This window comes from Bos mutus, chromosome 5, assembly GCF_027580195.1.
Source record: "Bos mutus isolate GX-2022 chromosome 5, NWIPB_WYAK_1.1, whole genome shotgun sequence".
Taxonomy (NCBI): Eukaryota; Metazoa; Chordata; class Mammalia; order Artiodactyla; family Bovidae; genus Bos; species Bos mutus.
In genome coordinates, this window is record NC_091621.1 from 41,673,668 (window position 1) to 41,700,451 (window position 26,784).

The 26,784-nt window shown below is 55.9% G+C and overlaps 1 protein-coding gene across 1 annotated transcript in view; it reads right to left on the reverse strand.

Annotated features, from left to right (window-relative positions):
- Positions 1 to 26,784, reverse strand: part of KMT2D (lysine methyltransferase 2D) — a 40,026-nt gene that overhangs the window by 3,036 nt on the left and 10,206 nt on the right. The window contains 42 exon segments of the mRNA XM_070370708.1: positions 149 to 434; positions 2,127 to 2,257; positions 2,372 to 2,508; positions 3,469 to 4,609; positions 4,763 to 4,890; positions 4,969 to 5,101; positions 5,750 to 5,880; positions 5,989 to 6,164; positions 6,347 to 6,422; positions 7,051 to 7,210; positions 7,369 to 7,536; positions 7,661 to 7,801; positions 7,937 to 9,544; positions 9,546 to 10,880; positions 10,981 to 11,213; positions 11,305 to 11,386; positions 11,477 to 11,561; positions 11,708 to 11,831; positions 13,381 to 15,242; positions 15,461 to 15,597; positions 15,675 to 15,854; positions 15,942 to 17,753; positions 17,877 to 17,927; positions 18,138 to 18,211; positions 18,308 to 18,549; positions 18,782 to 18,866; positions 18,971 to 19,108; positions 19,268 to 19,378; positions 19,562 to 19,627; positions 19,811 to 19,958; positions 20,045 to 20,175; positions 20,390 to 20,503; positions 20,591 to 20,710; positions 21,225 to 21,446; positions 22,109 to 22,156; positions 22,250 to 22,359; positions 22,454 to 22,618; positions 22,770 to 22,951; positions 23,644 to 23,748; positions 24,289 to 24,399; positions 24,747 to 24,860; positions 25,637 to 26,742. Of these exon segments, the coding sequence (XP_070226809.1) occupies positions 149 to 434; positions 2,127 to 2,257; positions 2,372 to 2,508; positions 3,469 to 4,609; positions 4,763 to 4,890; positions 4,969 to 5,101; positions 5,750 to 5,880; positions 5,989 to 6,164; positions 6,347 to 6,422; positions 7,051 to 7,210; positions 7,369 to 7,536; positions 7,661 to 7,801; positions 7,937 to 9,544; positions 9,546 to 10,880; positions 10,981 to 11,213; positions 11,305 to 11,386; positions 11,477 to 11,561; positions 11,708 to 11,831; positions 13,381 to 15,242; positions 15,461 to 15,597; positions 15,675 to 15,854; positions 15,942 to 17,753; positions 17,877 to 17,927; positions 18,138 to 18,211; positions 18,308 to 18,549; positions 18,782 to 18,866; positions 18,971 to 19,108; positions 19,268 to 19,378; positions 19,562 to 19,627; positions 19,811 to 19,958; positions 20,045 to 20,175; positions 20,390 to 20,503; positions 20,591 to 20,710; positions 21,225 to 21,446; positions 22,109 to 22,156; positions 22,250 to 22,359; positions 22,454 to 22,618; positions 22,770 to 22,951; positions 23,644 to 23,748; positions 24,289 to 24,399; positions 24,747 to 24,860; positions 25,637 to 26,742 (13,709 nt within the window).

The window sequence follows — 26,784 nt, forward strand, 5'->3', positions numbered from 1 at the left end:
CAGTGAGCTCATCTTCATTTCTTACTCTTCCTTTCTCCTGCCTCTCCCCTCCTCTTCCCACAGCAGCTTTCCACCTGCTCCTCTGGCCCCAATCCTGCCCCTGCCCCTTGGCTAAGTGCACCATGATGGCCCCTCTGCCAGCCCATACCTGCTCCTCATAGATTTTCTCCCGCCGGTTGGCCACCTCATTGCGAATGATGGTGCCAATGTACTCAATGACCATTGTGTGCTTTTCTAGGTCCTTGGCTGCATAGAGACCCAGGCCCTGGATACGGGAGCGAGCCAGATAGACATTGTTCTTCCACTCAGTGCGCAGCCGCCGGTACTGAGATGACTTGGAGTGCACAAACTGCTTGCTGTACGGGGTGTTGGTCTCTCCTGTGAAGGTGCTCTGATATGCCTTGGACATGCTGGTGCTGTTCAGAGTGTGGGGCCTGGGAGGTGATACAGTCCATAGTCCATGACAAGACAGCTCTAGCCCAGACCGGGCACACACCACCCGCTTCCTCCCTGGGATGTGTAACACTCCAATGAGGGCACGTGCTGCCTTGGGAGTGGAGTAGAGGCATCTGAGTCTTGGCTGTGGTGAGGCAGCAACTAGCTACGGGGACCCTTCCAACACCCTGTGTGGTGGAGAGAGCCCAGGATGGCGGGGTGGGGTGTGAAGGGAGGGGAGGGGCACTGATTCCCCTACACTGAGCCTGCTCTCCCATCTCCCCGCCTTCTACCACCCTCCTGCCAAACCAGACTCAAGGCCATGCTCACGACCTCTGGGAGGTCTTCCCCAAGCAGCCCAGGCCTGGAATTTAGGCTCACGGATTTGTTCAAATCTCTGAGTCCTATCTCCTGCTCGTGCTGGAAGCTCCGCAAACGGGGGCCATGTCTACCACACTGGGCTGGATGTGAATTAAAACTGGCCCTGAATTCACAGCCAAATGGTGGTATCCTTTCCTTTCTTTAGACTGTTCTCTTTCTCTGCCATAACATTGGGCTCTGTGCAGATGGCTCAGTGCAGGGGAATGACTGCTGCCTAGCAGGATGCCTTTTCACCACCCTAGGGCCCCAGCCAAGTTCTTGCCCATCCCAGAGCAGTGGTTTTCAAACTGACTCTTTCTCATACAGCAGAAATCTTGTATTTTTCTTTAACAAAACATTATAGGAATGCCAATACATAAACTAGATGGAAACGGAACTCTTCTGGTTGAATCCAATATGGGGAAGGGGAGAGTTATGCATGGAGAGGGCCAAGTTCTGCCCACTCAGTTTATGTGTTCCAGGGCTTTCTGAAACACAGTTTGAAAACCACTGGTGTAGAGCATCAGGGACCAGGGCTGGCGGGGGTAGAGTCTGACGCTCTACGACAGCCCAAAGAGCAACCGAAGACCTTCAAGAAAGCCCTCCTCTCATGGATTCTGCCTCCCTCTACCCAGGGACCAAGGTCAGGCTACTGTGGTACACAGCAAGAACAGTGAACCACAAGTCAAGAGGTAAGGCTCTGGTCCCAGCTGTGACCTTTGTCTAGTCACTTAACTTTCCTGGGTCTCAGTTTTCTCAGCTGTAAATGGGGATAATACCACCTGCCCTACCTACCTCATAAGGTTGTTGTGAGGATCAAATGAGATAATGGATGTGAAAACGCTTTGAAAAAAAAAGTATAAAGTGCTATACAAATGTAAGGTTTTATTATGTTTTTCTATTATATTCCTAACTATTTATTTTTGACACCAACTCAGCCTGGGGATGGGAAGGTGAATCTAGCACTTGTGGGGCATCTGTCTAAGGTTGGGGAGAATCACAGGCCCCCTGGAAGCAACACAGGAGAGGAGGTGGCATCTGGGTCCTTTACACATAAGATCTCACCACCATCTTCCCAGAACCTCCCCAAGGGCCATTCCCAGGACACCCAAGAGAAGTGTCCCTAGATGCAGGTCAACCCCAAGCACCTGAGAGGCTGGGGGAGGAAAAGGATACCCTAGTGGTACCTGTATACCCTCAAGTCAGGAGGCTAGAGTGAACCCCCAGTCTTTCCAAGGGAACTCTGGTCTGTAACCCCAAACACTCGTAATTAGCCAGAGGGCCCTACCAACCACATACCCACAACCCTTGGTCCAGCCCCACAAGCTCACCGTTTGTAGTGTGTGAGGATTTTAGGCTCTGACCGAGCACAGCCAGTGGGGTTGATCATGAGCGGTAGCTCCATCAGGGGGTGGCGTCCATAGCGGAATAAATAATTTTGACAGCTTTCCACTCCAGGCAGCTGTGGGCACAGGTCACACTCACTTCAGCCTGAGCACTTCTGGGGCAACACCAACATTTCCAGGGCCCTCCCGGCCCCCAGCCACCAGCCGCCAGCCCTCGGCCCTTTCCTTACTGATTCAGCTATGCGCAGCACGGCATGCACTGTCAGCCCAAAGAGCTCCTCGCCTTTCAGGTACTCAGGGAAGAGACGCAGCATGTCGGCCTCTTTCCTCATGGCTGCCACAGGCTCAATGATGCGATTCCAAACGGCTAAGAGACAAGGAAAGACAGCAGCCCTCAGAGGCAACTTCTGCTTACTGACCTCAGCCCTCCATCTGATGCTAGGGTGGTTTTCTGTAGCCTGCCCACCTTGCTATCAAGAGGGTGTGTGGTTCTTCAGGAACCTCTCTTGGCCTCCCAGTCTCAGTCTCCCTCAACAAGCCAGGAGGTTTCCCACCCTGGAGGGGCATCAGAGAGCCTTGTGACACAGAAACATGAACCCAGGGCCCAGGATATGCAACACAGTCCATGGATCTTACATGAGAGCCAGAGCAACTCAAGCTCCAGGCATGTTCTGGAGTGAGAAGACTTAGGTTCAGGTTCTAATGCTGGCCATGGGGCCCTTAAGGCAAATATTAGGTAGGTGAAAAAGTTTGTTTGGGTTTTTTTCTAAAACCTGAACGAATATTTTTTTGGCTAACCACTACTTAAATCTCTCCACTACTCAGTTTATGTATAAACTTGGCATAATAATAGTACTTACCTTGAAGGGTTGCATGAACAAAATAACCTACATAAACCACTCAGCTCAGTTTGTGGCACATAATACACACTCACTACAACGTTAATTCTGTTACTTTTACCATTAATACTGAAACCAAGATCAAAAGATTTTATCCAGGGGAAAGCAACCATAAGGAACTCAAGCTTAGGATGAGATTGGGTAAACTGGGTGACAAGGTCTCAGACCCGTATCCTTCAGATCCACTGAGATTAAGAAAAGGAGCTGGAAAGAGAAGCAAAGTATCTTCAATTACATAGAGAATTCAAAGTGGCTGAGAAAGGCCAAAACACTTTCTCTGGAGAACTTCAAGAGACCTCTACCGGCTGGAAGTGGGGGAACAAGATCACTCAATAAGGAGCCTGAAGGTCTCGTCTCAACATCAGAAAGGTGACTCTGGGAGAAACTCGCCCAATGCTATACTATGGCTGCAAGGGTCCCGTGCTCACCCTGCGGAGAGGCGTCCGTGAAGACCATGTCCTCCAGGCCCTGCTCCATGACTTTGATCACGAACTCCGGCCGCCCATTGTTCTCGCCGATGGAGCAGCGGTAGCAGCAGCGGCGGTTGTTAGTGCGGAGGCTCCAGTAGATGCGCGTGGCCTCGTAGCCCACTGGATAGAGGGCAGTGGCACTGTGGAAGTCGGCCATCTGGTGGGGCAGCAGCTGTCCGATGGCGTGGAACACAAGGCCCCCCACCCGGAACATGTGCAGCCGCTCTCCCCGCTGGATGATGCTGGCAATCTGCTTCACCTCATCCCGCTCAATGTAGACCCTCCGGAAGACAGCAAAAGAGCTCAGCTCCTGCTCACAGGGCCCCTTGATCTTATGCATTGGACATAGCATGGTCTTGTCCTTGAAGAACATGCACTTGGCGCGGATGGCGCAGGCAAAATGGTAGACGTTGGGGCAACGCATTCGATTGCAGCTGCTGGTGGCACCAGTGCGCTGGCACAGGGAGCACTTGGTGAGCAGGCCTCGGTGCAGGGCAACCTCCACGTTCATCAGCGCCCCGCCCTGGGTCTCATATACCTCTGTGGACCACAGGGCACAGTTGAGATGCACCCACAAGTCCAAGTCCAGGTTCAGCAGGCGGGCAGGCCCATCCGTGGCCCCATCCCCCTCCTCATGACAGAAGCAGCAGCGCCGCATGTCTCGAGGCACCTTGTCAGGTCGCAAGGCTGTGCCGAGCTGTTCCATGAACTCAGCCACTTCCCGCTCATCCTCCTGCCGCACACCACCCTTCTGGATAGTCAGCAGCAGCCGGAGCCGCTTCCAGCGCACCCCCTTCCACTTCTTGAGGCGAGGGGGCCGGGAATCTTCACCTTCTTCAGGAGGCCGGGCTCGGGGCTTGGGCCGGGTAGATTCAGGGGATGAGGCCAGTGGCAGAGGCGAGGGGATGGGTGGCTCAGCTGAGGGTTCAGCTGGAAGTTCAACCAAGGGTTCAGCAGGGGGGCTGGCAGGAGAGGGTGCCAGAGGGGAAGGAGGTGGGGAGGGTTCTTCAGGAGGTGGGGCCGAGAGCTGTCGCACATCCAGGTTGGAGACGTTGTAGGTGTAGCTGTGCTGGGCGGGGGGCTCTGGGGCAGGGCTCTCCTATGGGAAGATAGGAGAGCCCTGTACCGTTAGTGCTGGCTCCTCAATTAACTAGTCACCTCTTTCCTCCCACCCAAATTCCACTCGCCCCAAAGCCCTCTGCCTTCTCTGTCCTAGCCAGATATCCACCCTGTCTTCTAACAACAGACCCACCTGTTTGAGGAGACTCAAGATGTCTAACTGACTCTTGAGTGTATAGCCAGGCAACACAGCATCAAACTGCTTCAGCCAATCAGGGCCAGCCTCTGGGCTCTTGCCTCCCAGACTCTTTTCTTTCCCACCTGCAGGAAGGAAGGGGTCAGAGATTCCCACCACAATCACTCCCCGTGGGCCCCAAGGAGTTTTTCTGCCATACTCACCAGGGCCCTCAGCCTCCCCCTTCTTAGGCTCGATGCCAGCCCGGGCAGGGCTCTCTGGGAACAGCACCTCATAGGAATTGGGGATCTTCATGCTCAGCAGCTCTGCCACTGCCACCATCATGCCATTCAGGTTCTGCCAGGGCAGGAAAGGGGATATGACAGCCATGTCGGCAGAGTGGCAGAGTGAGAACTATCACCAGCTTGGTGGGGACCACAACACCCAGAACGCAGGTCCCTAAGCGGCTTGTCAGTCCTGCCCCTGTGCCATCTGGCTTCTTCTCATGCACCTCTTTTAAAGGCAGCCTTTCTCAAATCGCTGTGGGCATTAATGGGAGCTCACAGAAAGAGACCTGCGGTAACTGGGCTTAGGAAATGACACACGGCGTCCACCCCTTGGAAAGTCCCAGTACACATGAGCAAAGTAAAGGATCTGCAGAGTCTTGTAACAAAGAAACCTGTTTTGCTATTTTAACTGAGATTTCCAATTTCCTTTGATCACAAGACCCTGATAACATTTTCAAAAAAAAAAAAAAACAGAATTCCATGCAATGTGACTGGGGGGACATGTTTAGTAACACTTTACCCCTGAACTATGAGCTCCTTGAGGGCAGGGCAGCCCCTTGTGCTACATTTTTTCTAATCCCACACTCCAGCTCAGTGTGGGATTTCATTCACAGGAGGTCCTCAATACACAGGTTTAAATGACTGGATTTATCCAGAGAAGCTGGACTGCCCTCTGACTGGCATCCCCTCCTGGCCCAGAGGCATCCCCAGGACATACCTTGGCGGCAGCAGCAGAAACCGTTAGCATGACTGACACCTCGCTTCCTTTGCCCTTTTCCCAAGTTGGGGCAGGCAGCTTCCTGGTGGTCTCCAGATCCAAGACTCCATAAGGTTTGCTCTCTGGGAAGACTGAATGACAAAGAAGGACCTGTGTAAGCTCCAGCTGCCTCACTCCCTGACCTCTGACAATGCAGCCTGGCCAGGCCAAGCCGGGTCCAGGCCCAGAGTCACCTCTACCTGGAATGCTGGCCCGAGGAATGATGGGGATGACGGGGGAGAGAGCCCGGTCATCCTGCTCCCACCGGCCTGAGCCCAGCTGAGGGAAACGGGGAGCCTCCTCCCCCAGGATGCTCTCAGGGGATGAAGCTGGCACGATGCTGTCAGGAGAATCGCTGTCCTCATCACTCTCCATCCTGTGGGCCAAAAGTAGACACTCACTGCTATAGCCCAGCAGGTGCCCCCTCCCAAATCTAGAGATTTGTGGATGTTACAGCCCTATTTGAAATCTGCCATTGGTCAAAAGAAAAAAACAAGGAAAAATGAGCAACTGGTACCCCACCCCAATTCCTCATCCCCATCTCTGCCCCTTCCACACCTGACATCCTCAGTCTGATTGTGAGGGGGGGTAGGCAAAGCGGCCAGCAGGTCTAGACTTTTCACTTCTGAAGCATCTGCAGGGTAGGGAGAAGAAAAGTCAGGCTGAGGTCAGGCCAGAGCTGCTGGTGCTTTCTCCCACGATTCAGGCCTAACGGGTATAAGATCTAGCTCAGTTCTATGACCACTATCTACTCATCCACCCATCTGCCAGTTTGGGGTACATGAGCTATAAATTTATTGAGCCTTTCTAAAGAATGTACTCTGCAGTGTACGCTCATTGGTTATAGTCTTTCAACAACTCCATTAAGTGAGTATTGTTTTTATTTTAGAGTGAGAAAATTGAGGCTCACACAAGTCAATCAAGTTACTCGGCTACAGTAGCCCAGCTAAATGAATGCAGGAGCCAGAGTTCAAATCCAGATCTGACTGGAGTTCATACCCTGTGGGTAAGGAAACTTGGGTCATTCCTCAAAAACAAAAGCTTCATTAATATTCTCCCTGCCCTGCTGCCTTTGCTCTGGACTCCAGAAGCCCCTCCTTGGCTCCAACAAATCAGTCCCGAAGAGGCCCTTCCTATCTGAAGTACCATCTGTTGTGTATGCACACACAGCAACACACAACCCACTCCTACCCCAAACCCTACCACAGGACCCTAGCCACCAAGACGGGGCCGAGAGGCAGCCCACTCTGCCCCTGACTTACCCCTCAGCACCCCTTCAGTATCCCGGGCACAGGCGGCATCCTTGGGGTGCTCCCCCAGCTCTTCAGATGGAGTGACGCCATTAACCATCTTCTGCTGCACCGATGGGGGTGGGGTGGGGGGCAGCGACGAGGGTGGTGTCGGCGGGTTACTCAGGTTATTCTGGGGGCGGGGTGGGGTGTTGTGTGCAAGATGGCATAGGGAGACTGACATAATCTCCTGGCCCCACACTCCATCAGCCCTTTGCTCAAGTCTGCCACCCCCAACTCCACCTCCCCAAGAACCTCATCATCCCCAAAAGGTACTGCCATTTTTCTGACCTTGGTAAGCAGCTGGGAATAGTAGTCAGGGCCCGTGGGCAGCACCCCACTTCCAAAGGCCCCCCTCAGCTGGCACTGCCCACTGATCGGGCAGCCGCTGCCAAAGGGAGCAAAGAGGCTAAAATTGGCGGTGATGGTAGGCTCCGTGAGGGGCAACAGGGACAGCTCCTAGAAGGGGAAAGATGACAAGGTTGGAATCCTGCAGCATGTACCTCTCTGCTACCGCACAGCTGGGGGCCAGGCTGCCCCCTTATCCTGGGATGGGACCAGGGGACTGGCTCCTGGGGGTCACCTGTTTCAGCTGTTTCAGCAAGGCCTCGCTGGCCCTGACCCCGTCCTCCTTCCGCAGCTTCTTTCGGGAGCTCACCAACCTGTCGCTTGCCTTCTGTACCCGCTTGGGCTTCGGTGTCAAAGGCTTCCTTGCTGCTGTATCCTAAGTCGGACAAACCCACAGTGAAGGCCACCGTGCCCCTCAGCGCCCTCACCTCTTGTTTAGCCCAGACCTGCTCGCTCTACCCCTGGGCTCCAGGCCCCACAAGGTCTGCTCCACTCTAACTGGAGTACTCACCTCCTTGGTGCTGGGGGTACCCTGTGGTTTCTGCTCCAGCCCAGCAAGCTTGCTGTCAATGTGCCCGTTGATCTCAGCTCGCAGCCCCTCAGGCCCCCGCCCAGTGCTGAGTTGCACATTCTTTGCTCGTAGAAGCTTCTGCAAGAGCAGATGCCCGGCTTCTGAGCGGGGCCCTGCCAGCAGGAGGTGGTTGCTGGTACCTGGTGCCCCCACAGGCTCCCCGTTGGCCTCCCTCTTCACCGCCTGGGACCCCAGGGCACATGGCTCTTCCCGAGGCTCCTGCTTGATGTTGAGATGCGGTGGCTCAGGTACCACCTGCCCATTCACCTGGTCCAGATGCCCAGGTACCAGGCTGCTTTGCTCCAGCTTCTGGGCTTCCGCTAGGTGGTCTGGGGGGTCCCAAGGTCCCAGTCCCTTGCCAAAGAAGGTATCCGCAAGCTGGGCAGCAGCAGGTGAGACCCTCCCAGGAGGAAGCTCCAAGGGTGGCCCCTGGGGCTTGGGGGTTCCTGGCTGGGTGGTAGGGAGCTGGGCCTCTGAGGGGAGCTGGGAGCTAGGGGAAGGTAATTGGGAGGAAGGTCTCTTTGGCTCTTGGGGGCTGGATGGTGGAGGTGTGGGATGGACAGGGCCAAGAACTGGTCCTGTGGATAAGGCTCCTTGTGGGGCGGGGAGTCGGGGTGGGCCCTGAGGTCGAAGCCCGGCCCCTAGCTCCTGAAGAGGGCCTGTCTGGGATCCAGGGAAGCCCCCAAGTTGGGGCTGGCGGCCCAGGAGGCCTTGGAGGGGAGAGGGCTGGGTCCCAGGCTCCTGGTATGGTGGGGCCTGGCGTGCTGCCTGACTCTGCTGTAGCTGCCGCTGCATGAGAAGTGCATGGAGCTGCTGCTGCTGCTGAGGACTCAAATGCCGCAGCTGTGGGTTTTTGGCCAGGACTCCTTGGAGCTGTGCCCGAAGCTGACCCACTGTAGGCATGACCCCAGCCCCTGGCAGGCTCTGCCCAGACTGCGGGACAGATCCCAGCTTGGCAGGCTGTGGCCCTATGTTATTTTGCATGGGCCGCTCTAGTCCAAGGGGCTGTTGGGAGCTCAGAAGGTTCTGGGTCACGGATCCAGGCTGTTCCCCTAAGGAAACAGAGGATTGGGCCAGTAGGTGGGGCACAGACGAGGCCTCAGATGATCCACTGCCTGGTTGCCCATGGCTTCCTGCACCTGCTGTGTGGAGCAAGTTAACCGGCGGCTGCTGTTGTCCTGGGAGCCTCAGAGGTGGCTGCAGCTGCAGAGAGTTGGGCTGAGGCTGGGCCTGGGGCTGGACAAGAAGGAGTTGTGAGTCCCCAGACAGTGAGGGCTTCACCTCTCCTGGTTCAGGGGCCACGGACTCTGGTACAGTCCCCATTGGTAAGGGCCCTCCCTGATGTGTGGAGGACCCCTCACTGGCCTCTGAAGGAAGAGCTGTCTCTACAATGCTTTGTTCCTTGCCCGTTAGGATAAGGGTTGGGCCCAGGGCTCCGGGGCTAGAAAAGTGTTGCAGAGGCTTGGCTGGCATGCCAGGGCCAAGTGTCATCTGTTGCTGCTGCTGTTGCTGTTGAGGAGACAGTAAAGCTCGACTCTGGCTCAAGAGGCCCATCTGCTGCTGCTGTTGAAGCTGCTGCTGCTGCTGCTGCTGTTGAAGCTGCTGCTGCTGCTTGAAGCTGCTGCTGCTGCTGTTGTTGAAGCTGCTGCTGCTGCTGCTGTTGTTGAAGCTGCTGCTGCTGCTGTTGTTGAAGCTGCTGTTGCTGCTGCTGTTGTTGAAGCTGCTGTTGCTGCTGTTGCTGTTGAAGCTGCTGTTGCTGCTGCTGCTGCTGTTGTAGCTGCTGTTGCTGCTGCTGCTGTTGTAGCTGCTGTTGCTGCTGTAACTGCTGCTGCTGCTGTTGTAGCTGCTGTTGCTGCTGCTGTTGTTGAAGTTGTTGCTGCTGTTGTTGAAGCTGTTGGTGTTGTTGAAGTTGCTGCTGCTGCTGCTGTTGCAACTGTTGCTGCTGCAAGGCAGCCATGGGCTGAGCGCCCACTTTGGGCTGCCCACTGTGTGGCATCAGACCCTGTTGAAGATGGGAAAGCCCAGCCATGGATCCTTGCTGTTGGTGCTGTTGCTGCTGCTGCTGCTGGGATGTGACCAGCCGGTGTCCCATAAGGCCCTGACCCTGCTGTGCCATCTGGGGGGAACTTAGCACCCGTGGCTGGGTCAGGAGCACCTGTCTGTGAGGGCCCTGGGGGCCCAAAGCTCCAGGGTGTGGTTGCTGCTGCTGCAACACTGCGACCTGGGCAGGGCCCAGCATGCCCTGGGGTCCCGGGGGTGGTTGCGGGGACAGCTGCTGGACCAAGAGGCCCTGGTGGCTGCTGGGAGGCAGAAGGCCCTGGGGCTTGGGACCCAGAGCCTGGTTTGCCTGTACTCCCGGGCCCTGCTGCTGTTGCTGCTGGATTGCCACCTGTCCTAGGAGATGCTGCTGCTGCTGCTGTTGCAGTTTCTGGGCCAGCTGCATGCGCTGCTGTTGGAGCTGCAGCTGCCTTTCCTGTAAAAGCCTCGAGTCAGGTCCCAGGCCTCGAAGAGCAAGGTTGCCAGGGAAAAAGCCCCCTGAGGGGCCAGCCAAGGCCCCAGCTCCTCCAGAATGTTGCTGTTGCTGCTGTTGGGCCAGGGTGGTGTTGAGAAAGGGGCCACCAGGCTGTCCAGGTAGGGCCATGCCCCCAGGGGTCAGGCGAAGGCCTGCAGCTTGGCCCCCGGGGGGTCCTTGAGGTGGCTGCAGCCCATGGCCTGGGAGCAGCTGACCAGGAAGCTTGGTGAGTAGCCGGGGACTCTGGGAAGGGCTAAGGGCAAGTACGGCTGAGTGCTGCTGCTGTTGCTGCTGCTGCTGTTGTTGCTGCTGCTGCTGCTTATTCCGATATTCTGCCATTAGGTTAGTGTGCTCCTTCTGCTGCTTCCGGACCTAACACGGGAGGGTCAGGGAGGTCAGCAGGGAGGCTACCCACCAGTGCCACCCCTCTTCCCAGGTTCCTGGTTGCTAGGCTGAAGTCTGCCTTCCCTACCTGATCCAGCTGTTTCTGGATCTTGCTCTGTTGTTCTGTAACCAGCTTCAGCTTCTCAGCATCAGCCTCGGGGAACTCCCGGCCAGCCTTCTTGGCAGTGCGCTGCTTGGCACACAGGGCTTTCCGGGACTTGCGGTGCACCCCTATCTGCTCCTCTAGCACCTTCAGTTGCATTTGTAGGAGCTGCTGGGTATGGAACAGCCACTCCTCATACTGCCGCTGGTCAGCCTCATCTGGGAAAGGAAGTGGACTGGTGTCAGGGGATCCAAACCCCTCTTTCCCCAAGCCACTTCCTTGTACATTCCTCCCTATCACCATACTCACTGATTACTCCCTGGGCAAAAGTGGGTGGATTGGGACGAGGCTGGGAGGAGTCACCGGCACCCCGCTCCTGGGATGAGAAAGACTGCTGAAGGGTCATTGTTCTGTAACAGGCCCTAAGAAGTATGGCCCGAAGGCATTGGACCCAAGTTCCTGCTCCCACCAGACCATTTACCTGGCCACTCCCAGCTGCCACATGGTTCTGCAGATCACTGCCGGGCCCCCCTGAGAGCCTCTGAGCTAGCAGGGACACTTGCTGCCTGGAGTCCACCAAAGCAAAGAGGATGAGTTAGTGATGCGGAAAGTTGAAGGGCAGAGAGGTGGGACAAGTAGGAAGGAGGATCATGAAGAATAGGGGAAGGACTGGAAAAGGAAAAAGCCAATGCTCCCACCTCATACCTCTTACCTGTTCATACCAGGTGCCACTCCAATGCTGCCCTGAGCCATCACCTTCTTGATGCCTTTCAAAGCCACCATCTTGGCCTTTGCAATTGGATCAATGATATCTTCTGCAGCAAATTTGTCCAGGTCTAGAGACAGAAGAGCCAAGTGAGCCTGGCACTGAGGTCAATGTTGCAACTCTTTGACTTCCACCAAGCCAAGCAGAACAATGGCATGGCATGGTGGAAAGACCACTGGACTAGAAGCCAGGTAGCATAGGTGACTCAATTCTGTTATTCACAGGACACATAGCTGTTTTTACTTGCATGGTGTTAGGAAAAGGTACTCAGTAAATATTTACTGAACCAATGCATTAAAGTCACTTCACCCCTATGAGCCTCAGTTTACTCTTCTATTTGACATAGATCATGATTCCTTATTCTGCTTATCTCATGGAGCTACTGAGAAGATCATATATGACCAGAATATGAGTTTACTTTATGACCTAGAAAACATTCTTCAAAAGTCATGTTCTTAGGACAACTAAGTGCAGCCCAAGAACCCAAGATATGGGCAGGGTGCCAAAGCCCAATGCCAGAGTTGCTTTGGCCACAACACACACCACCTACAAACCACTATTCTACCTGTTCAGGACACTGGGCAGAAAAAGAGAAACAAGCAGATACCAAATCATCCTAAAATCTTATACACTGCATATTTCTCCACTACTCAGAAAGCTTAACTGACTCCCTACTTTTAAGAAGATTAACCAAACACCTTCTCCTGGTTATTCTGAGGTGGTAAAACAGTTAAAAGGATATGAGGGCCAGGCTTCAAATTCCAGCTGTTAGTTGTATGATATTGAGCAAGTTAATCTTTCTGCCTCAGTTTTCTTTTCTATAATCTAAGATAATAATAGTACCTATTACATGTACACACTGCTGTATTTAAAATGGATAACCAACAAGGACCTACTGTACAACACACAGAACTCTGCTCAATGTTATGTGGTGGCCAAGATGGGAGGGGACTTTGGGTGAGAATGGATGCATGTATATGTACGCCTGAGTCCCTTAGCTGTTCACCTGATGCTCTCCCAATACAAAATTAAAAGTTAAAAAAAAAAATAATGGTACCTATTTAATGTTTTTGTTGTGATGATATTACACAATAAATGCAAAGTCCTCAGCAGTGTTTAGCAGTCATTATTCAATAGATACTATTATAATTTGAGGTCTTCTTCAATCTGGGCCCCCACCTTACCTCTCCAAAGTTAGGGCAGTGCCCACTCGCTTCCTTCCACAAAGCCTACCCCAGCCTAAGCAGTCCACTCATGGTCTCCAAATACACCTGACCTTCCTGCCACTAAGTCTCATTAAGTCTTTTACCAGGCCAACTACTTCTTGCACCACTCTGCTCCAAGTCCTAAGCTCTGGGTCTCACCACAGCTACAAGGACTCTGCTAATCAGACTTCAGGTGTCCATTCCATTCATTCACTCAAACATCTGAACACCTGCTAGATGCCAGGCACTATTCTCCCTTAAAAGGTACAGTGTTTCTGTCTACACACCACTCTGTGTCCAGTCTCCTTAAACTAGGGAGTATCTTGGGTCTGCAACCTCAGAGAGAATTCAGTTAGTGGTAACCGTGATCACTCCTGAGTTACTAAGCCAGTCTCTCCCCCCAGCTGAGATTACCTGTATCAGGGAAAAAGCTGTTAGCCAACTGCTGCTGCATTGCCAGCTGCTGTGGTTTCATGCACATGGACGGTGGCACGGTACCCATTGGCTTCTGTGCCAGCACCGGCTGTGGGTTCTGCTGGGGCACCAAGCCTGCCTGTCCCCCATGCTGCCCACTTAGCATATGCCCTTGGTTGGATACCATGGCCATGGATGGGGCCAGGCGCTGCTGGAGGGCATGAGCTGGTGGCTGGTTGGGCATCAATGGTTGGGCCAAGCCTGGCTGTCGGGAGCCTCCAAGTCCCAGGGCAAGCTGCTGTTGAGGGCCAGCCAAACTGGGAGAAGAGCCCTCATGGGGCAAAGACACAGCCTGGCCAGGGCCTGGGGTGGACAGCAGGGAATGCTGCTGGGGCTGCTGCTGCTGCACAGGCTGCAGCTGCGCTGAAAGCTGCTGCTTCTTTTGCAGCTCTTTCTTCTCATGTTCCAACAGGTCCTCAATGAGCAGGGGTAACTCACTGGCTACCAGTGAGCTCTCCATCTTGTCCAGCTCATCCCCAGATGCATGTCCACCAGGCAAAGTCAGGGCCCCACTCTCTAGCTCAAACTTTTCCAGTAGGGAGGACCCTCCCGGGCCACTTAGTGGGCTGGGCGTCAGCAGGTGAGCTGGTGGTCCTCCTGTGGTCCCAAAGGGGACCTTCTCAGCTGTGTGCCCACTGCTAGAAAAAGGTCCTGTGCCCATTCGAGTGTCCCGGCTGCCCGTCACACTCTGACCTGGCTTCACCCCCAGGCCTAGGGAAGTGGTGACAGGTGCCAGCTCTGCCTTGGGGGTGGTAATGGTAAACTGGCAAGGGGAAGGGTGGCGCCCACCCTCCTCCACCTTGGGCTTCACCTCGGGAAGCCCTGACGCCAGACGGGGCTCAGAGGCATCAGCGGCCGGGGGAGGGCGCTCCTCGGGGCCGAAGGGTCCTGGCTCCACCCCTCGCAACAGAGCCTCTCGTTCAGCCTTTTCATTGGCCGACTCCACCAGCCTCAGATGCTCATTGAAGATGTCCTTCTTGTCCCCCGTGTCCAGCTCAGGGTCAGTATAGGCCAGCAAGTCAAACTCATCCCCATTGAGCAGGTCATCGAGGTGGGGATCATTGGTCTCCAGGTTCTCCAGAGTGCCCAGCTCGTCATCTCCCTTGGCCACATCCACGCCCAGGCCCAGGTGAGCCAGCTCCTCGTCGTCCTCCAAGGCCTTGTGGGCGTCAAAGTCATCATCCAGCTCAGGGTCCTCACAAGGTAGTTTTCCAGCTTCCAGGGTCAGAGGAGGGGGGCGGCCAAGCTCAGTACTGGAGGGGGGCCGGCTGACTAGCTCCAAGCCAGTGGGCAGGTTGGGACCCTTGGTGTGGGGCGTTGGATGGAGGCTGTTGTTCAGTTCAGGAGCTGGTGGGGCTGAAGGTTTCTGTGGGGGAAGGCCTGAGACTGCTAGGCCACGAAGCCCTTCAGGGGCCAGTCGGTGGGAATCCTCAGTTACAGGGTAAAAACGGGGTCTCTGTGGAGGTCCCTGACCGGGAAATGGAGGCCCCCCTGGTCCGAGTCCTTTCTGTACATTGTGCCGCAACTCAATGAACTGGGCAGGACCAGCTGGGCCAGGCACTGGTTCACCAGGGCCAGGCAGGCGGTTGGAAATTCCAGCCAAAGGGGAACCTAGGGTTTGGCGGCCAAGTTCAGGCCCAGGAGTTGATGGAAAGCGCGCAGACATGGTAAGTCGCATGGAAGCTGCTGCTGTTGCCTGTTGCTGCTGCTGCCACAGTTGCTGCTGCTGCTGCTGCTGTAAGGGCAGGGACCCAGGATACGGTGCTCGCTGATAGAAGGCTTGGGAGCCCCCCACCAATTGCCTGGAAGTATACGCAGTAGTAAGATAAAATCAGAATGAAAAAAGAACTAGAACATGGGCTTCCCTAAAGAAGGAAAGAAAGAATGCAGTGAGGGGGAAGGAATGGGGAAGAAAAGAAAGTGATGCTGAGGATTAGAGAGACAGGAAAATCAGGGGCAGTGCACACTGGATACAATATACTCCCTTGATTTTTCCCCGAGGGAAGCCCAGGAGCCTCACCGGCTGTTAACATCCATAGAGGAAGGGGTGGCTGGTGGAGGCGGCCGGGAGAGTCGGTCATCACTGGGGAAAGCCCCTGGCCCCAGGATGGGGCCACCCAGCTTGCTTGGGGGCAGTCCCACAAGGCTGCTCTTGTCCTAGGAAAGATAAGGGTAGATGAAAGTGGGGCCACCTTCAGCATCTTGGATCCACCACCTCTTGCCACTCTACCTACCTGGGTCCCAGCAAAGGGGGTCTGGCCTCGACCCAGCTGCTCAAATGCGGGGCTACTAGGCTCAGCACCCCAGTTGCCTGGGGGTCCCACCGCTCCGGCAGCTGCCGCAGTCTCCTTCTCCTGCCGAAGGGTGTTGCGCTGCATCTGCTGCCGAATTAATAGCTCCCGTAGTCGCTGGCGCTGTGCAGGGTACAGACAAGATGGTAAGTCCATTGGACGAGCACCAAAGCCCAAAGGGCTGGCCCACAAACAGAGATGTCGACCCACCTGTCGCTGCTTCTCTAGTTCTGTCTGACTGAGGCCAGACATGCCTGGGTCCTGGGTACCTGAAAGCTCAGGTGCCGCCAAAGAGCTGCCCGTGCCAGCCCCTGGATCTTCTCGCTTCTCAACGGGAGAGGTGATGCCCGCCCGCTGTGTGGCCCCATGGGGCAGGCAGGGGAGGGGCCCATCGGGTGCGGGTTGGGGCAGGACTGACGGGGGGCGCAGTGGGGACGGCCCGTAGCCCTCTCCTGCGGGCCCGCTGCTGGGCCCCAGGGGGCTGCCCGATGGGCGGAAGTTCCCTGCGGCTACTGCGTAGTTTGTGCTTTGAGGCTTGCCCATGGTAGGGCCAGGCCCAAAATGGCTGTTGATCCCATGGGGTGGAGGGAGACCAGGCTGAGGGACAGGCGGCTTTAGGGGAGGCTCCCCAACCGCCTGAGGGAAAGTGAAACGCATGGGAGAAGGGGCGCCCACAAATGCACTGGTCCCAGGGGACCGGGCAAAATTCGGGGGTTGCACACTTGGGACCTTGGCATGGAGCTCACCTGCTGGCCCTGAGGGCAGGGCTGCTGGGAAACCCCCAGCCCCCAGCGGAGTGTGGGCTAGAGGCCCAGCCTTGAAGGCAACTTCAGAGGGCTGGGGGCGGGGGGGCTTATGCAATGGGGCAAATGGATCCCGGGACTGAGGGCGCGAGGGTGGACGGGAATAAGGGTCAGGGGATTGGAAGCGAGGGGTAACAGGGGATGGGCAGAAAGCCTCAGCAGACAGAGGACGGGGTGTCAATGGGGACTGGGAGCTGGACTGGGACTGGGGACTGGCGGGCACTCGGGAGAAAGGGTCAGAGGGCAGTGAGCGGGGAGGCAGGGCACAGCAGCTCTCAGGTGGTGGGGGTTGGGGCCGAGGCGTCAGCGGGGGCTGGGCGTAGGGGTCAGGGTAGGGACCAGGGCGAAAGATGTCTGAGTGGCTGGGAGGAGAAGGGGCCAAAGCCTGGGCAGGGGGTGGCTCCTGGGGCCTTAGGCCCAAGCCCGGGCTCTGGGGCTCTACCTGAGATGCCCGAGGGGTCAGGGGGGCTTTGAAGACATCAGGTGCCTTTAACTCCAGGCCACCCAGGTGGGGGCCTGAGGAGGGAGAGTCAACAAAGCCCAGGTTTGGGGGCCCATAGCTCGGAGAGGATCCCCCAAGCTCTTCCTTCTTCACCTCCAGGGCCTTCCGAGACTCCCCGAAAGGCAGGGGCGACAGCAGAGGCTCAGCAGCCTTGCTTCCCCCTCCTCCTGGGCTCTCAGGCACAGCCAGGTTGTCCAGGGAGGGGCAGCGGGGTTTGAGGAAGGGGTCAGGCGTGGAGGGCTGGTGTCGGGGGGTGCCAGGTGGGGTAGTGTGGAACTCCCCTGGCTGGCCAGTCCCAGGACGAGATGAGGCGCCCAGCGTCGGGGACGGTGCAGGGGCCCCAGTCGGACTAGGATAGGGAGGGTAGGTGGGTGGTGCTGTGGGGAAGCGGGGCTCCAGAGCATAGGCAGAGGCCAGTCCAAAGGGGTCCTGTGAAGGCACTTGGGCGGGCACCTGGGGCGGGAGCTTGAGGAAGAGCTCACCAGGTGAGTCGGGGCCGGGCACCGTGCCCGCTGGCGGCTTCAGGAACCCGTCCGCAGAGGTAGACAAGCCGGCGGGGGGAGTGGGGCTGCCAATGAAAATGGTGGGGGCAGCAGCAGGAGGCGGACTGCCCAGGGCCCCTGGCTGGGGGGGAATGCGGAGATGTAGGGCCGGTCGGTCAGTCTTGCGGGCCATGTCGCCCACCTTGGTCTGCTTGTTGATCTGGCTCTCAGCCTGCTACAGGAGGAGACCAGGCACAGAACAGTTAGGCTGCTGTAGGCAGGCCCTCTGACCCCCACCCTCAGGGAGGCTGCCCCACAACCAGACTTGGATGCCCCTGCGCACCCTGAGCCCACTCACCTTCTGCACCTTGTTGATGCGGTGAGCTGCCCGGTTATCTTTGGCCTTTTGCTGAGGAACAGAGGACACAGCCTGAGGCTGGGACTCAGTCTCAAGCCCAGTCCCACTCCCTCACCATGCCCTCACATTCCCACACAGAAGCCAACCCCTACTGGCCCAGCTGCCATGAAAGTGGGAAGTAGAAGGAATGAAGGTGACTTTCCCGAAGACACGCTGCCTATGACTCATTTCCCACGCCACTCCAGGCTCCTTCTGTCTCACCAGGTAGGGGGCTTTATCAGCAGCTGGAACTTTTCTCCACAGCTTCATGATTTGTTTGCAGCGGCTTGACCAATCTGGAGGACAGAGACGACGTGTGAGAGAAGAACTGGCAGGTGACCCCTGCGCTGGTCATGTCGCAGGCTGTCTCCCTTGCTCTGTCCCACAGGTACCTGGGTAATCCTGCTTGAGACTGGGGAAGTTAATATTGGCGTACAGCACAGGTGAGATGGTGGAGAGCTGGCCCAACTCCTCGTCCTTCTCCCAGCGCTGAAGACTCCGCTGATTATAGGAGAGCCCGTCGCCCTCACCCTCCGTGGTGGGGGTGGTGGGGGTGGAGGGCGTGGTGCCCCCCGAGCCTGTCCAGGGGCTGTCTGGCTCACCGGGTTCCGGGCTAAAGAAGCCCCCGCGCTCCCTGGGGCGCAGGGGCAGAGAGTCACAGAGGGCAGGGATGCCAAGCCCACCCCAGACAAACTGCCCAGAGTCCCCAGGCTACTGCCCTGCCCCAACAGAAGACAGTCACTAGCAAGGCAGCAGAGGGAGGGAGGGGTTGCCACAGCAGCACCCGCGAGTCCAACATTCCCTCCCCCAGTGTGGCCCCACTGGAGGGAAGGGACTGCCCACAGAGGTTAAGCACAAATACCAACCTAGAATCCAGGAATGGGGACTGGCAGAGGCCTGGGTAAGAGTCCATTGGGCTGTTGGAGGGGAGATTGCCCAAAGGGAGTCCACCTACAAGAGGCATAGGATCAGAGAGAGGGAGCAAGCGGCCCAGTCTGGAGGCAGGCTTGATGGTACCTGCCCACCCAGTCTTCAAACCACCCCCATCGGCTCACCTTGAAGAAAGGGCCTCTGCAGCGGTGTCCGGCTGCCGTCCAGGCCAGGGGTTCCGCAACCCAGATGCTGCTCTCGTTCGGAACCCAGAACGTCCTTGAAAAGCTGCTGTAGGTCCTTGGATTCCATCTTAGGCAGTTCTGTGAGGGATCAAGGAAACATGCTGCTGAGGAAGACTAGGGGGCTCAGGGGATACCAGGGAAGGTGCCCATGACTCCCCACCAGAGGAGCTATATAAACGAGTCCCTCAGGCAGAGGAAAGGACCCTTATACATGAAGAGTGTGGGTCCCAGCCTCACCTTCTGTGGGAATCCTGTCTAAGTCAGAGCTAAGCATCCCTTCACCTGGGGTGCCTGGCTTCTCAGGGTCACTGGGCACCGGGGATGCCTTTATGCCACCATCCTCAGGTCCTGCAATTGCCAAGAAAAGCCCATCAGCTAAGGTCGGTGTGGAGGCACCACAATGGCCACTCTGGCAAGGACCACAGAAGGCCTGAAACACTTTTCAGCCTCCAACCTTGATGGTGCTCAGGGGCAGAACAGGTTGACAGAAGCAAAACCAAGATGGCACCCAGTCCTCCCAGCAGCCCTCACCTGGTGTATCAGCCTTGCCCTCGGGGCCACGGGATTCTTCATCTGCAACATCCGGACCATCATCTCCTATGAGCAACAGCCCCACTTCAATCAAAGATGCCCAGAACAGGACCCCAGCACCAAGGCCAAGGCCCTTGGCCAATCCTCAACTCCTAGAGACCAGCCCATTTCCCACCAAAATCTCTTACCAGCTTCCAAGTACAAAGTGAAGTTGGACCCCTTCAGACTACCTTACCCCACATGACTGACCTTTCTGTGAGGTCGGGAGCTCCTTCCTCTCTGAGCCTCCATCGCCCTTGGCTTTGGGGGTTCCCAATCCAAAGCTTGGCCGGCCCACGCCAACTGCAAACAGGGCCTTCCGGCTCAGGTCCAGCAGCTCCTTCCCAAAGAAGGCTTCCTGTGGGAGGAAGCAGAAATAAATAGGCTTTCTCAGGCCCTGCAGGCCAGGAGCCTGGCCAGTGGCCCTCAGAGACTAAGACCCACCTGCAGGTAAGCAGGGAACATGTCCTCCAGTTTGTTCTTCTTGCGCCCTCGCCGCTGCTGTTTCTTCTTTTCATCCCCATCGGCTAAGCCCTGGTCCACAGAGCCCTCGGCAGGCAGGTCGGCAGGCAACACTGAGGACGCAACAGGAGGGTCAGCCTCTCTGGGGACTGTGAACACGCTGCTCCCAGGTTGGCCTGGGAACACTTTTTGCCTATTCTCCCCCGACACCAATTGGGCCCACTACCTCCTTGGCCCTTTGAGAGCACCCCTGCCCCCAGCCTCCCTGGCAGTGTCCCACGGGTCCTGCGAGCCCCACCTTCTCCCAGGCCCCACTGGAGCCCTCACCCGTCTCACCCTCGTCGGGCTGCCCATCCCCACTCAACACCTCCGCCTGTGCAGCAGGCCCTTTTTTCACACGTGTGTGGGATTTCCGCTGTCGCACCATGAAACCACCGATGCCTGTAAGGAGGCAGAGCTGAGGCTAAGAAGCCGCTGGGGACCTGGTAAGCTGCCCCTCACCACCCCACCCACATCCCAGGGCCTCACCAGGCCGATAGGGTTTGCGTTTGCGTTTTTTGCTTTCCTCGGTCTCCTCTTTGCCAGGCTCTCCATCAGGGCTGACAGGACCCTCCAGTTTAATTTCGCACTCCATGTGCTCCACACTACCTGTGTATGGAGACAGAAGAGATGGAGACAGGTCAGAGGCTTGGACCCTTTGAACCCTGTCATCCTGTCAGTTAAGAACAGAGAACTGGGGACTCCCCAGATGGTCCAGTGGTTAAGAATCTGCCTGCCAATGCAGGGGACATGGGTTTGATCCCTGGTCCAGGAAGATCCCACACACCAAGGGGCAACTAAGCCTGTGAGCCACAACTACTAAAACCCGCACACCCTAGGGCCCATGCTCTGCAACAAGAGAAGCCACCACAATGAGAAGCCTGTCTACTGCAACTATAGAGTAGCCCCCACTCACAGCTACTAGAGAAAGTTCACGTGCAGCAACAAAGACAACACAGGCAAAACAAAAAAGAACAGTTGAGTTCCCTGTCACAGAGCCATCGGACAAGACCCACAGTGGCCCAAGGGTGACTGGGAGTGGCAATGCTGCCCTGACCCAACACTCAATTCTCACAGGCGTGATCCCAGAACTCTGGTGCTCCCCGAGATCCCCTAGGCTGACCTTCAGCCTTGAGCAGCTCGTCTGTGTCCAGGTCACCATCCTTCTTGTCATCAGGGCCCAGGACCTCTGAAGGCTCGGCCCCCTCCAGCCCCGCCTCGCCTGGGAGGCCAGGCCGTCCACGCCTCTGACGCCGCTTGTGCAGAGGCGACATGGTCAGGTTACGCAGCACCGCCATGCCCGTTTCTGTCAGCCACACGCCCTCAAAGCGAAAGTACTGGGGCTCTGCACAAAGGGGGAAAGCACGTGACTCCATGGAGCCCCAGGGAAACTGGGACTCTGAGTTTCGGCCTAAGTCCCTAGCTGGGACAAGAGCAATGAGAGACAACAGACTGAAGTCCAGACTGGGGATCTGAGGGCTATAGAGAGACCACTGATAGGCACCAGCTGAGACCTGAGTGCTCTCTCAGTGACCCGAGGGGGTCTGAGAGACAGCGGCTGCTGAAGCTAGACTCTGCTCCTAATGAACCCTCAGGTCACCAAATATATTCTCTGGCTATATGGACCACCCCTCCTTGCCGAATGCCAGCTCATCGTGCCCCAGATGCCAGGAGCAGTGCCCACATCATGATGGATGGAGGTGGGAGAGCTCCTTCACTAAGGAAAAAGAGCAGGGTTCAGAAAGAGTTCTGTGTTCTCTGAAAATGAGAGTCTGGCTGTACAAAGGCCATGTTGGCTGGTGAATGGAATTCTGCCTGGAACCTAAAGGCCTTGAGTGTCACCACAACTTCACCACTGACCTACGGGGTAACCTTGGGCAGGTCACTCAACATCCCTGGGTCTTAGCTTTTTTTCTGTGAAAAATAAGATAAAATTGGGGGACTGGAGCTGGACTAAGTGTCTAAGGGTCTTCTCTGGCACTGGCATTCAGAATTACTGTGACTCACCAGGCTCTTTCACCTTCATAGGTACCAACTCTGGAGGCGCGACAGGCGCTGTGGAGAGGACAAACAGCTGGAGGCCCTGGCCCAGAGCAAAACATCCCTGCGCTGACCCCTCCTCCCCTCTCCCTAGCACCCGGGACTCACCAGCAGGCTTGACCACGTAAGGCTGGCAGGAGACACAGTCGAAGCCCTCATCAGCTGCCTGCTCCACATCATCCTCTGTGAAGAGGCTCTCACAGCCGGCATGCATCCACCTGGTTGAAAGGAGACAGGAGGAGGTGAACAGAAACAACGAAAGGCTGAAAACAGCGGCGGGGGGGCCTATCTGGGGGAGACGGGCACCCTCACCGTTCACAGTGGCGACACTGGATCAGCAGGTCCTCCTCCACGTAGGGGGCGTGACAGATAGGGCAGGTCACCAGGCTGGCACAGGGCCCGCAGTGTGTGTAACTATTCTGCCATTCACAGTGGAAGCCAGGGGAGGCGGCCCCACACTGCATACAAGACACACACCTGGTGCGGGCAGAAAGACAGACCCTCAATACTTGACCTACCCAGAGTACCCAAACCAGCCTGGCCTTCTAAACCCAGCCTCAGCCATGTATTCAACATCATACCCACTCTTAAACATGTCAGGCCCATCTGACGTTGCTAGTCTCCTTACCACTTGCACTTCCAGCCACCCTTGGGCACGGTGAGCAGTGGGGGGTCCAGGCAGTACGTGTGGTAGCTAATGTCACAGTCATCACAGAGCAGGAGGCGGGAGGGGTCTGAGGCCTGGCCACACACCTCGCACACGATGCACTCCACACAACGCCAGCCCTTCAGCAGCATCACCTTGGTGATCTGGTGCAGGAGATGGCAATTCCTCAGGGGGTGATGCAGAGGGCAGGGCAGACCTCTCCAGGGGTGCTGGGACTTATACAGGTGGGGCTGGAGGACCCCCATACCCAGGCCAGACCTTCATTTGAGCACAGGGAAGATACACGGAGCACCCTCACCCCTAAAATAATGGCTCTTAAACTTAGGCTTCCAGGGATCTCCGCTGATCAAAGAACAGCCTCACCCAGCCACTGCCTGGTTAAGATCTTTCACTACCCAGGTTGTATTTCCCCCAGCTTTTCTTGAACATACTGCTCCAAGTCAGTGAATGTTAGCAGTGGACAAGTTCTAAATGTTAATGAAAACCCCAAAATGACTGATCATGCTTGAGTCAAAAACTGCTTTCTCTTTGTGAACATGTGTTTGGTGCTGATTTTATATTTTATATCCAGACCACGTTTTCTACTAGAAAAGTTCTCACAATTTATACAATGTACTCAATTATACTAGGAAGTCATGACCTATCACAAAGAAACTTATAAGACCACTATGTTTTCCAAAACATTTTTCCCAAGATGAATTTGACAGCCACTGGAAACTGAGGAACAAGTTCCATGACCAGTGACCACTTTAAGTAGAGTGGCCAGGAAAGAGACCTAGGATAAATAATAACTGATCCCATTCCCCAGACCAGATCTCTGGAGCTCTGAACTCACCTTGCTGTTGACACAGTAAGGGTGATAGCACTGAGAGCACTGGGAACAGGCAAGGAGGTGGCCCTCTGCCCCCCGGCCAAAGCTGCCACACACCACACACATGTCCTGGGGAAACACACAGAAACCCAAGTGTCCCGCCTCACATCCTCAGCACCACTCAGTCCCCGTGACTGACTATGACACTAATCTGACAGGAGAGAGTCAGAGAACCAAAAGCCTATCCCTGCATTAGGACACAGCGAGCCATCACAGGACCCTGCTCCTTCCTAGCCTGCCTGCTCGTCTGATCAGGTAATCTGAAATGATACAGCCTACCGTGGATAGAGGTAATGAGAAGTGAAAGACAAGGTGGGTGAAGACTGATCAGGATCACAGTAACATACACGACAAATTCTGTAGCTTCAAGATTACTCATGTTCCTAGACTAGGAGCTTCAATAGAGCAGAAATCGTTTCTGCCTTTTTCACTGCTACATTCCCTGCTCCCAGTTCAGTGTCAAGCTCATTTTCTAGTATTCCAAGAAGTAGGTCTTTGGTTTTCCTCATTTACCCTCCCATCAAAACACATATATCCAAATGCCATCCTGGCATTCAGTCTGCCAGGTCTTACTGCTGAAGATGGGACTACTTGAGTCAAGTACAGTACCTGCATTAGCACAAATTTGTCTGTGTTGGAGAAGAGAACCACAGTATTTTGCATGGTATCATCATCATCGTCTTCTTCCTCCTTGCTGGGAGAGCTATCGATATCAGCAACCTTATAGGCAGAGAGTTGTGCAAAGTGAGGCAGCTAAATCTGCCCCGACTAAGCTGCTTTCCTCTTTGGTGTTGGGGGAAGGCGGCATAAACCCCCGGCTAAGATGAAGGCCAGGAGCCAGGACTAAGAAGCAGAAGAACACCCCAGCTCCCAAACTGGGCCTCAGCCCAACATCACATTTCAGAGAAGCCTGGGGACCAAGAGGACAGAAGGAGCACAGACATAGCTGGACAAGCCCTAGGCTAGCAGGCAGGCAGAGCGTGCAGGGGACTGGCAGGATTTAAAGGGTGTTTAATCTTGAAGGGGCCAGCTGAAGCATGTTTGGGGGATGGGAGGCCTCTCCTTACTACCAGAGTCTCAATGGAAGAAGTAGTTGATTTTAGCCGGGCCCGTCCTCTCCCACGTCCTCCATGTGCTCCTCCACGTGGCCGGCGTCTCCCTGGGAAACTACTGCTGCGACCCTGAGTGAGGGAAATGGGTGATTACAGGAGAAGTAGAGGGCTAACAGGTGGGGTCCATAGGCTTAGCGGCATGAGAAGAGACAAAGGGACAGAGCATGGCAGGTAACAAAGACCAAGCTTCCCAGTCAGGGCCAGAGAGGAAGCCCAAACTCTAGGGTAGCAACAGGTAGAAGCTCTGGTCCAAACCACTCCTGATCTTCCAAGAAAGAGTGGCCAACATAGTACTATACAGTAAGAAAAAAAGAGTAGCTTGAGAGATCTGAGTTTCTAGTACCGATTCTATTGACTGAGTAACCAAGAACCTGGGCAAGTTATTTTCCCCTCTGTTATTGGTGTTCTCTTTAATAAAATAACAAGATGAACTCAAGAATCTCTGAGAACCTGCTGCTGCTGCTGCTGCTAAGTCGCTTCAGCCGTGTCCGACTCTGTGCGACCCCATAGACGGCAGCCCAGCAGGCTCCTCCGTCCCTGGGATTCTCCAGGCAAGAACACTGGAGTGGGTTGCCATTTCCTTCTCCAATGGAAGAAAGTGAAAAGTGAAAGTGAAGTTGCTCAGTCATGTCCGACTCTTAGCGACACCATGGACTGCAGCCCACCAGGCTCCTCCGTCCATGGGATTTTTCCAGGCAAGAGTATTGGAGTGGGTTGCCATTGCCTTCTCCCTCTGAGAACCTAGGATTCAATAAGTCAGGTGGGAAGGTATCAGTGAGTAACAGAACCGTACCTCTGACAGTGACGGGACATCAAACACACCCAGCGGCTGGATAGCCCCTCACCTGTTTGATGCGGGAACGAGCTGGGGAGCTGCGCCGCCTCCCCTTGTCCCCCTCGGCTTTGCCTCCTCCAATAGCTGTCCCAGCATCACACAATAGCGAGTCATCAGTCTCTGGAAGCGAGTCGGTACAGAGCCGCAGGGAGCCCTCATCTCGGGCTGGACTAACGTCTGTAGATACCCCCAACTCCATGGACAGGGAGCCACCCCCCTCGGGATCTGGAGAGCCTAGCAGGGGCTCTGAGCCAGGAAAACTGGCACTGGCATCGCCCTGGCTCAGATTGGAGATCTCATTAACGATGTCGGATTTGATGAGAATAGGTGGGGTTGGGGCCACTGGTGCACGTGGCTCCTCTTGCTCTTCACAGGGTGAGCCCTGCCCTGCCTGCTTGCATTCTGGGCCATAGACCTCCATAGGGGTCACAGGGGCCAGCTCCTCAGAGTCCAGGAGCACAGGAGAACCCTTAAGTTCACTAGCCAAACTGCCAGGGGTCTGTCCAGCCTCTGGCTGTGAACCAGGAGTGTCAGTCCCATCCAGAGGGGCTGTATCTTCCCCCAGGCCAGAGAAGTCATCCAGGGCTGGGGCAGGGCTGGGTGCAGGGCAGGAAAGGTTCCCCAGAGGAGATGGAAGAGGACTAGTAGGGCTGGGTTCCAAGGCTGGGCACTCAGGTTCTGGGGCTTTCTCAGTCTCCATCTTCTGTGGCTCAGCCTCTTCTGAGACCTCCACTGCCTTGTCCATGGGACTCAGCGGGGAAGGAACCAACAGCGGCAGGGCAGGAGAGCACTGGGAAGGAGGTGAGTTTGAGGGAGGCAGGGAATGCTGGAGGAGAGGGGAACAACGAGGGGGGAGGGGCTCCATCAGGATGGGAGAGGCCGGTCCCATGGGGGAGCCTGGGGATGGGGGAAGGATCATAGGGGGTACAGGCTCAGGGTCAGTGCAGTTAGCTTCTGGTGGAGGGCTGATAGGTGTCTCCAGGATGGGGGCAGCCAGTGGCGACTCAGGGTCACTGTCCCCTTTAGCATCAAAGGGGTACTCTAACTCTCCCAACGGAGACAGGGCTGGTGGGGCCACAGTTGTGATGATGGGTGAAAGTGGAGGAGGAAGAGGATCTGGAGGAAAAGAGAAGCTCTTAGATTAGATGTGCCATAAAG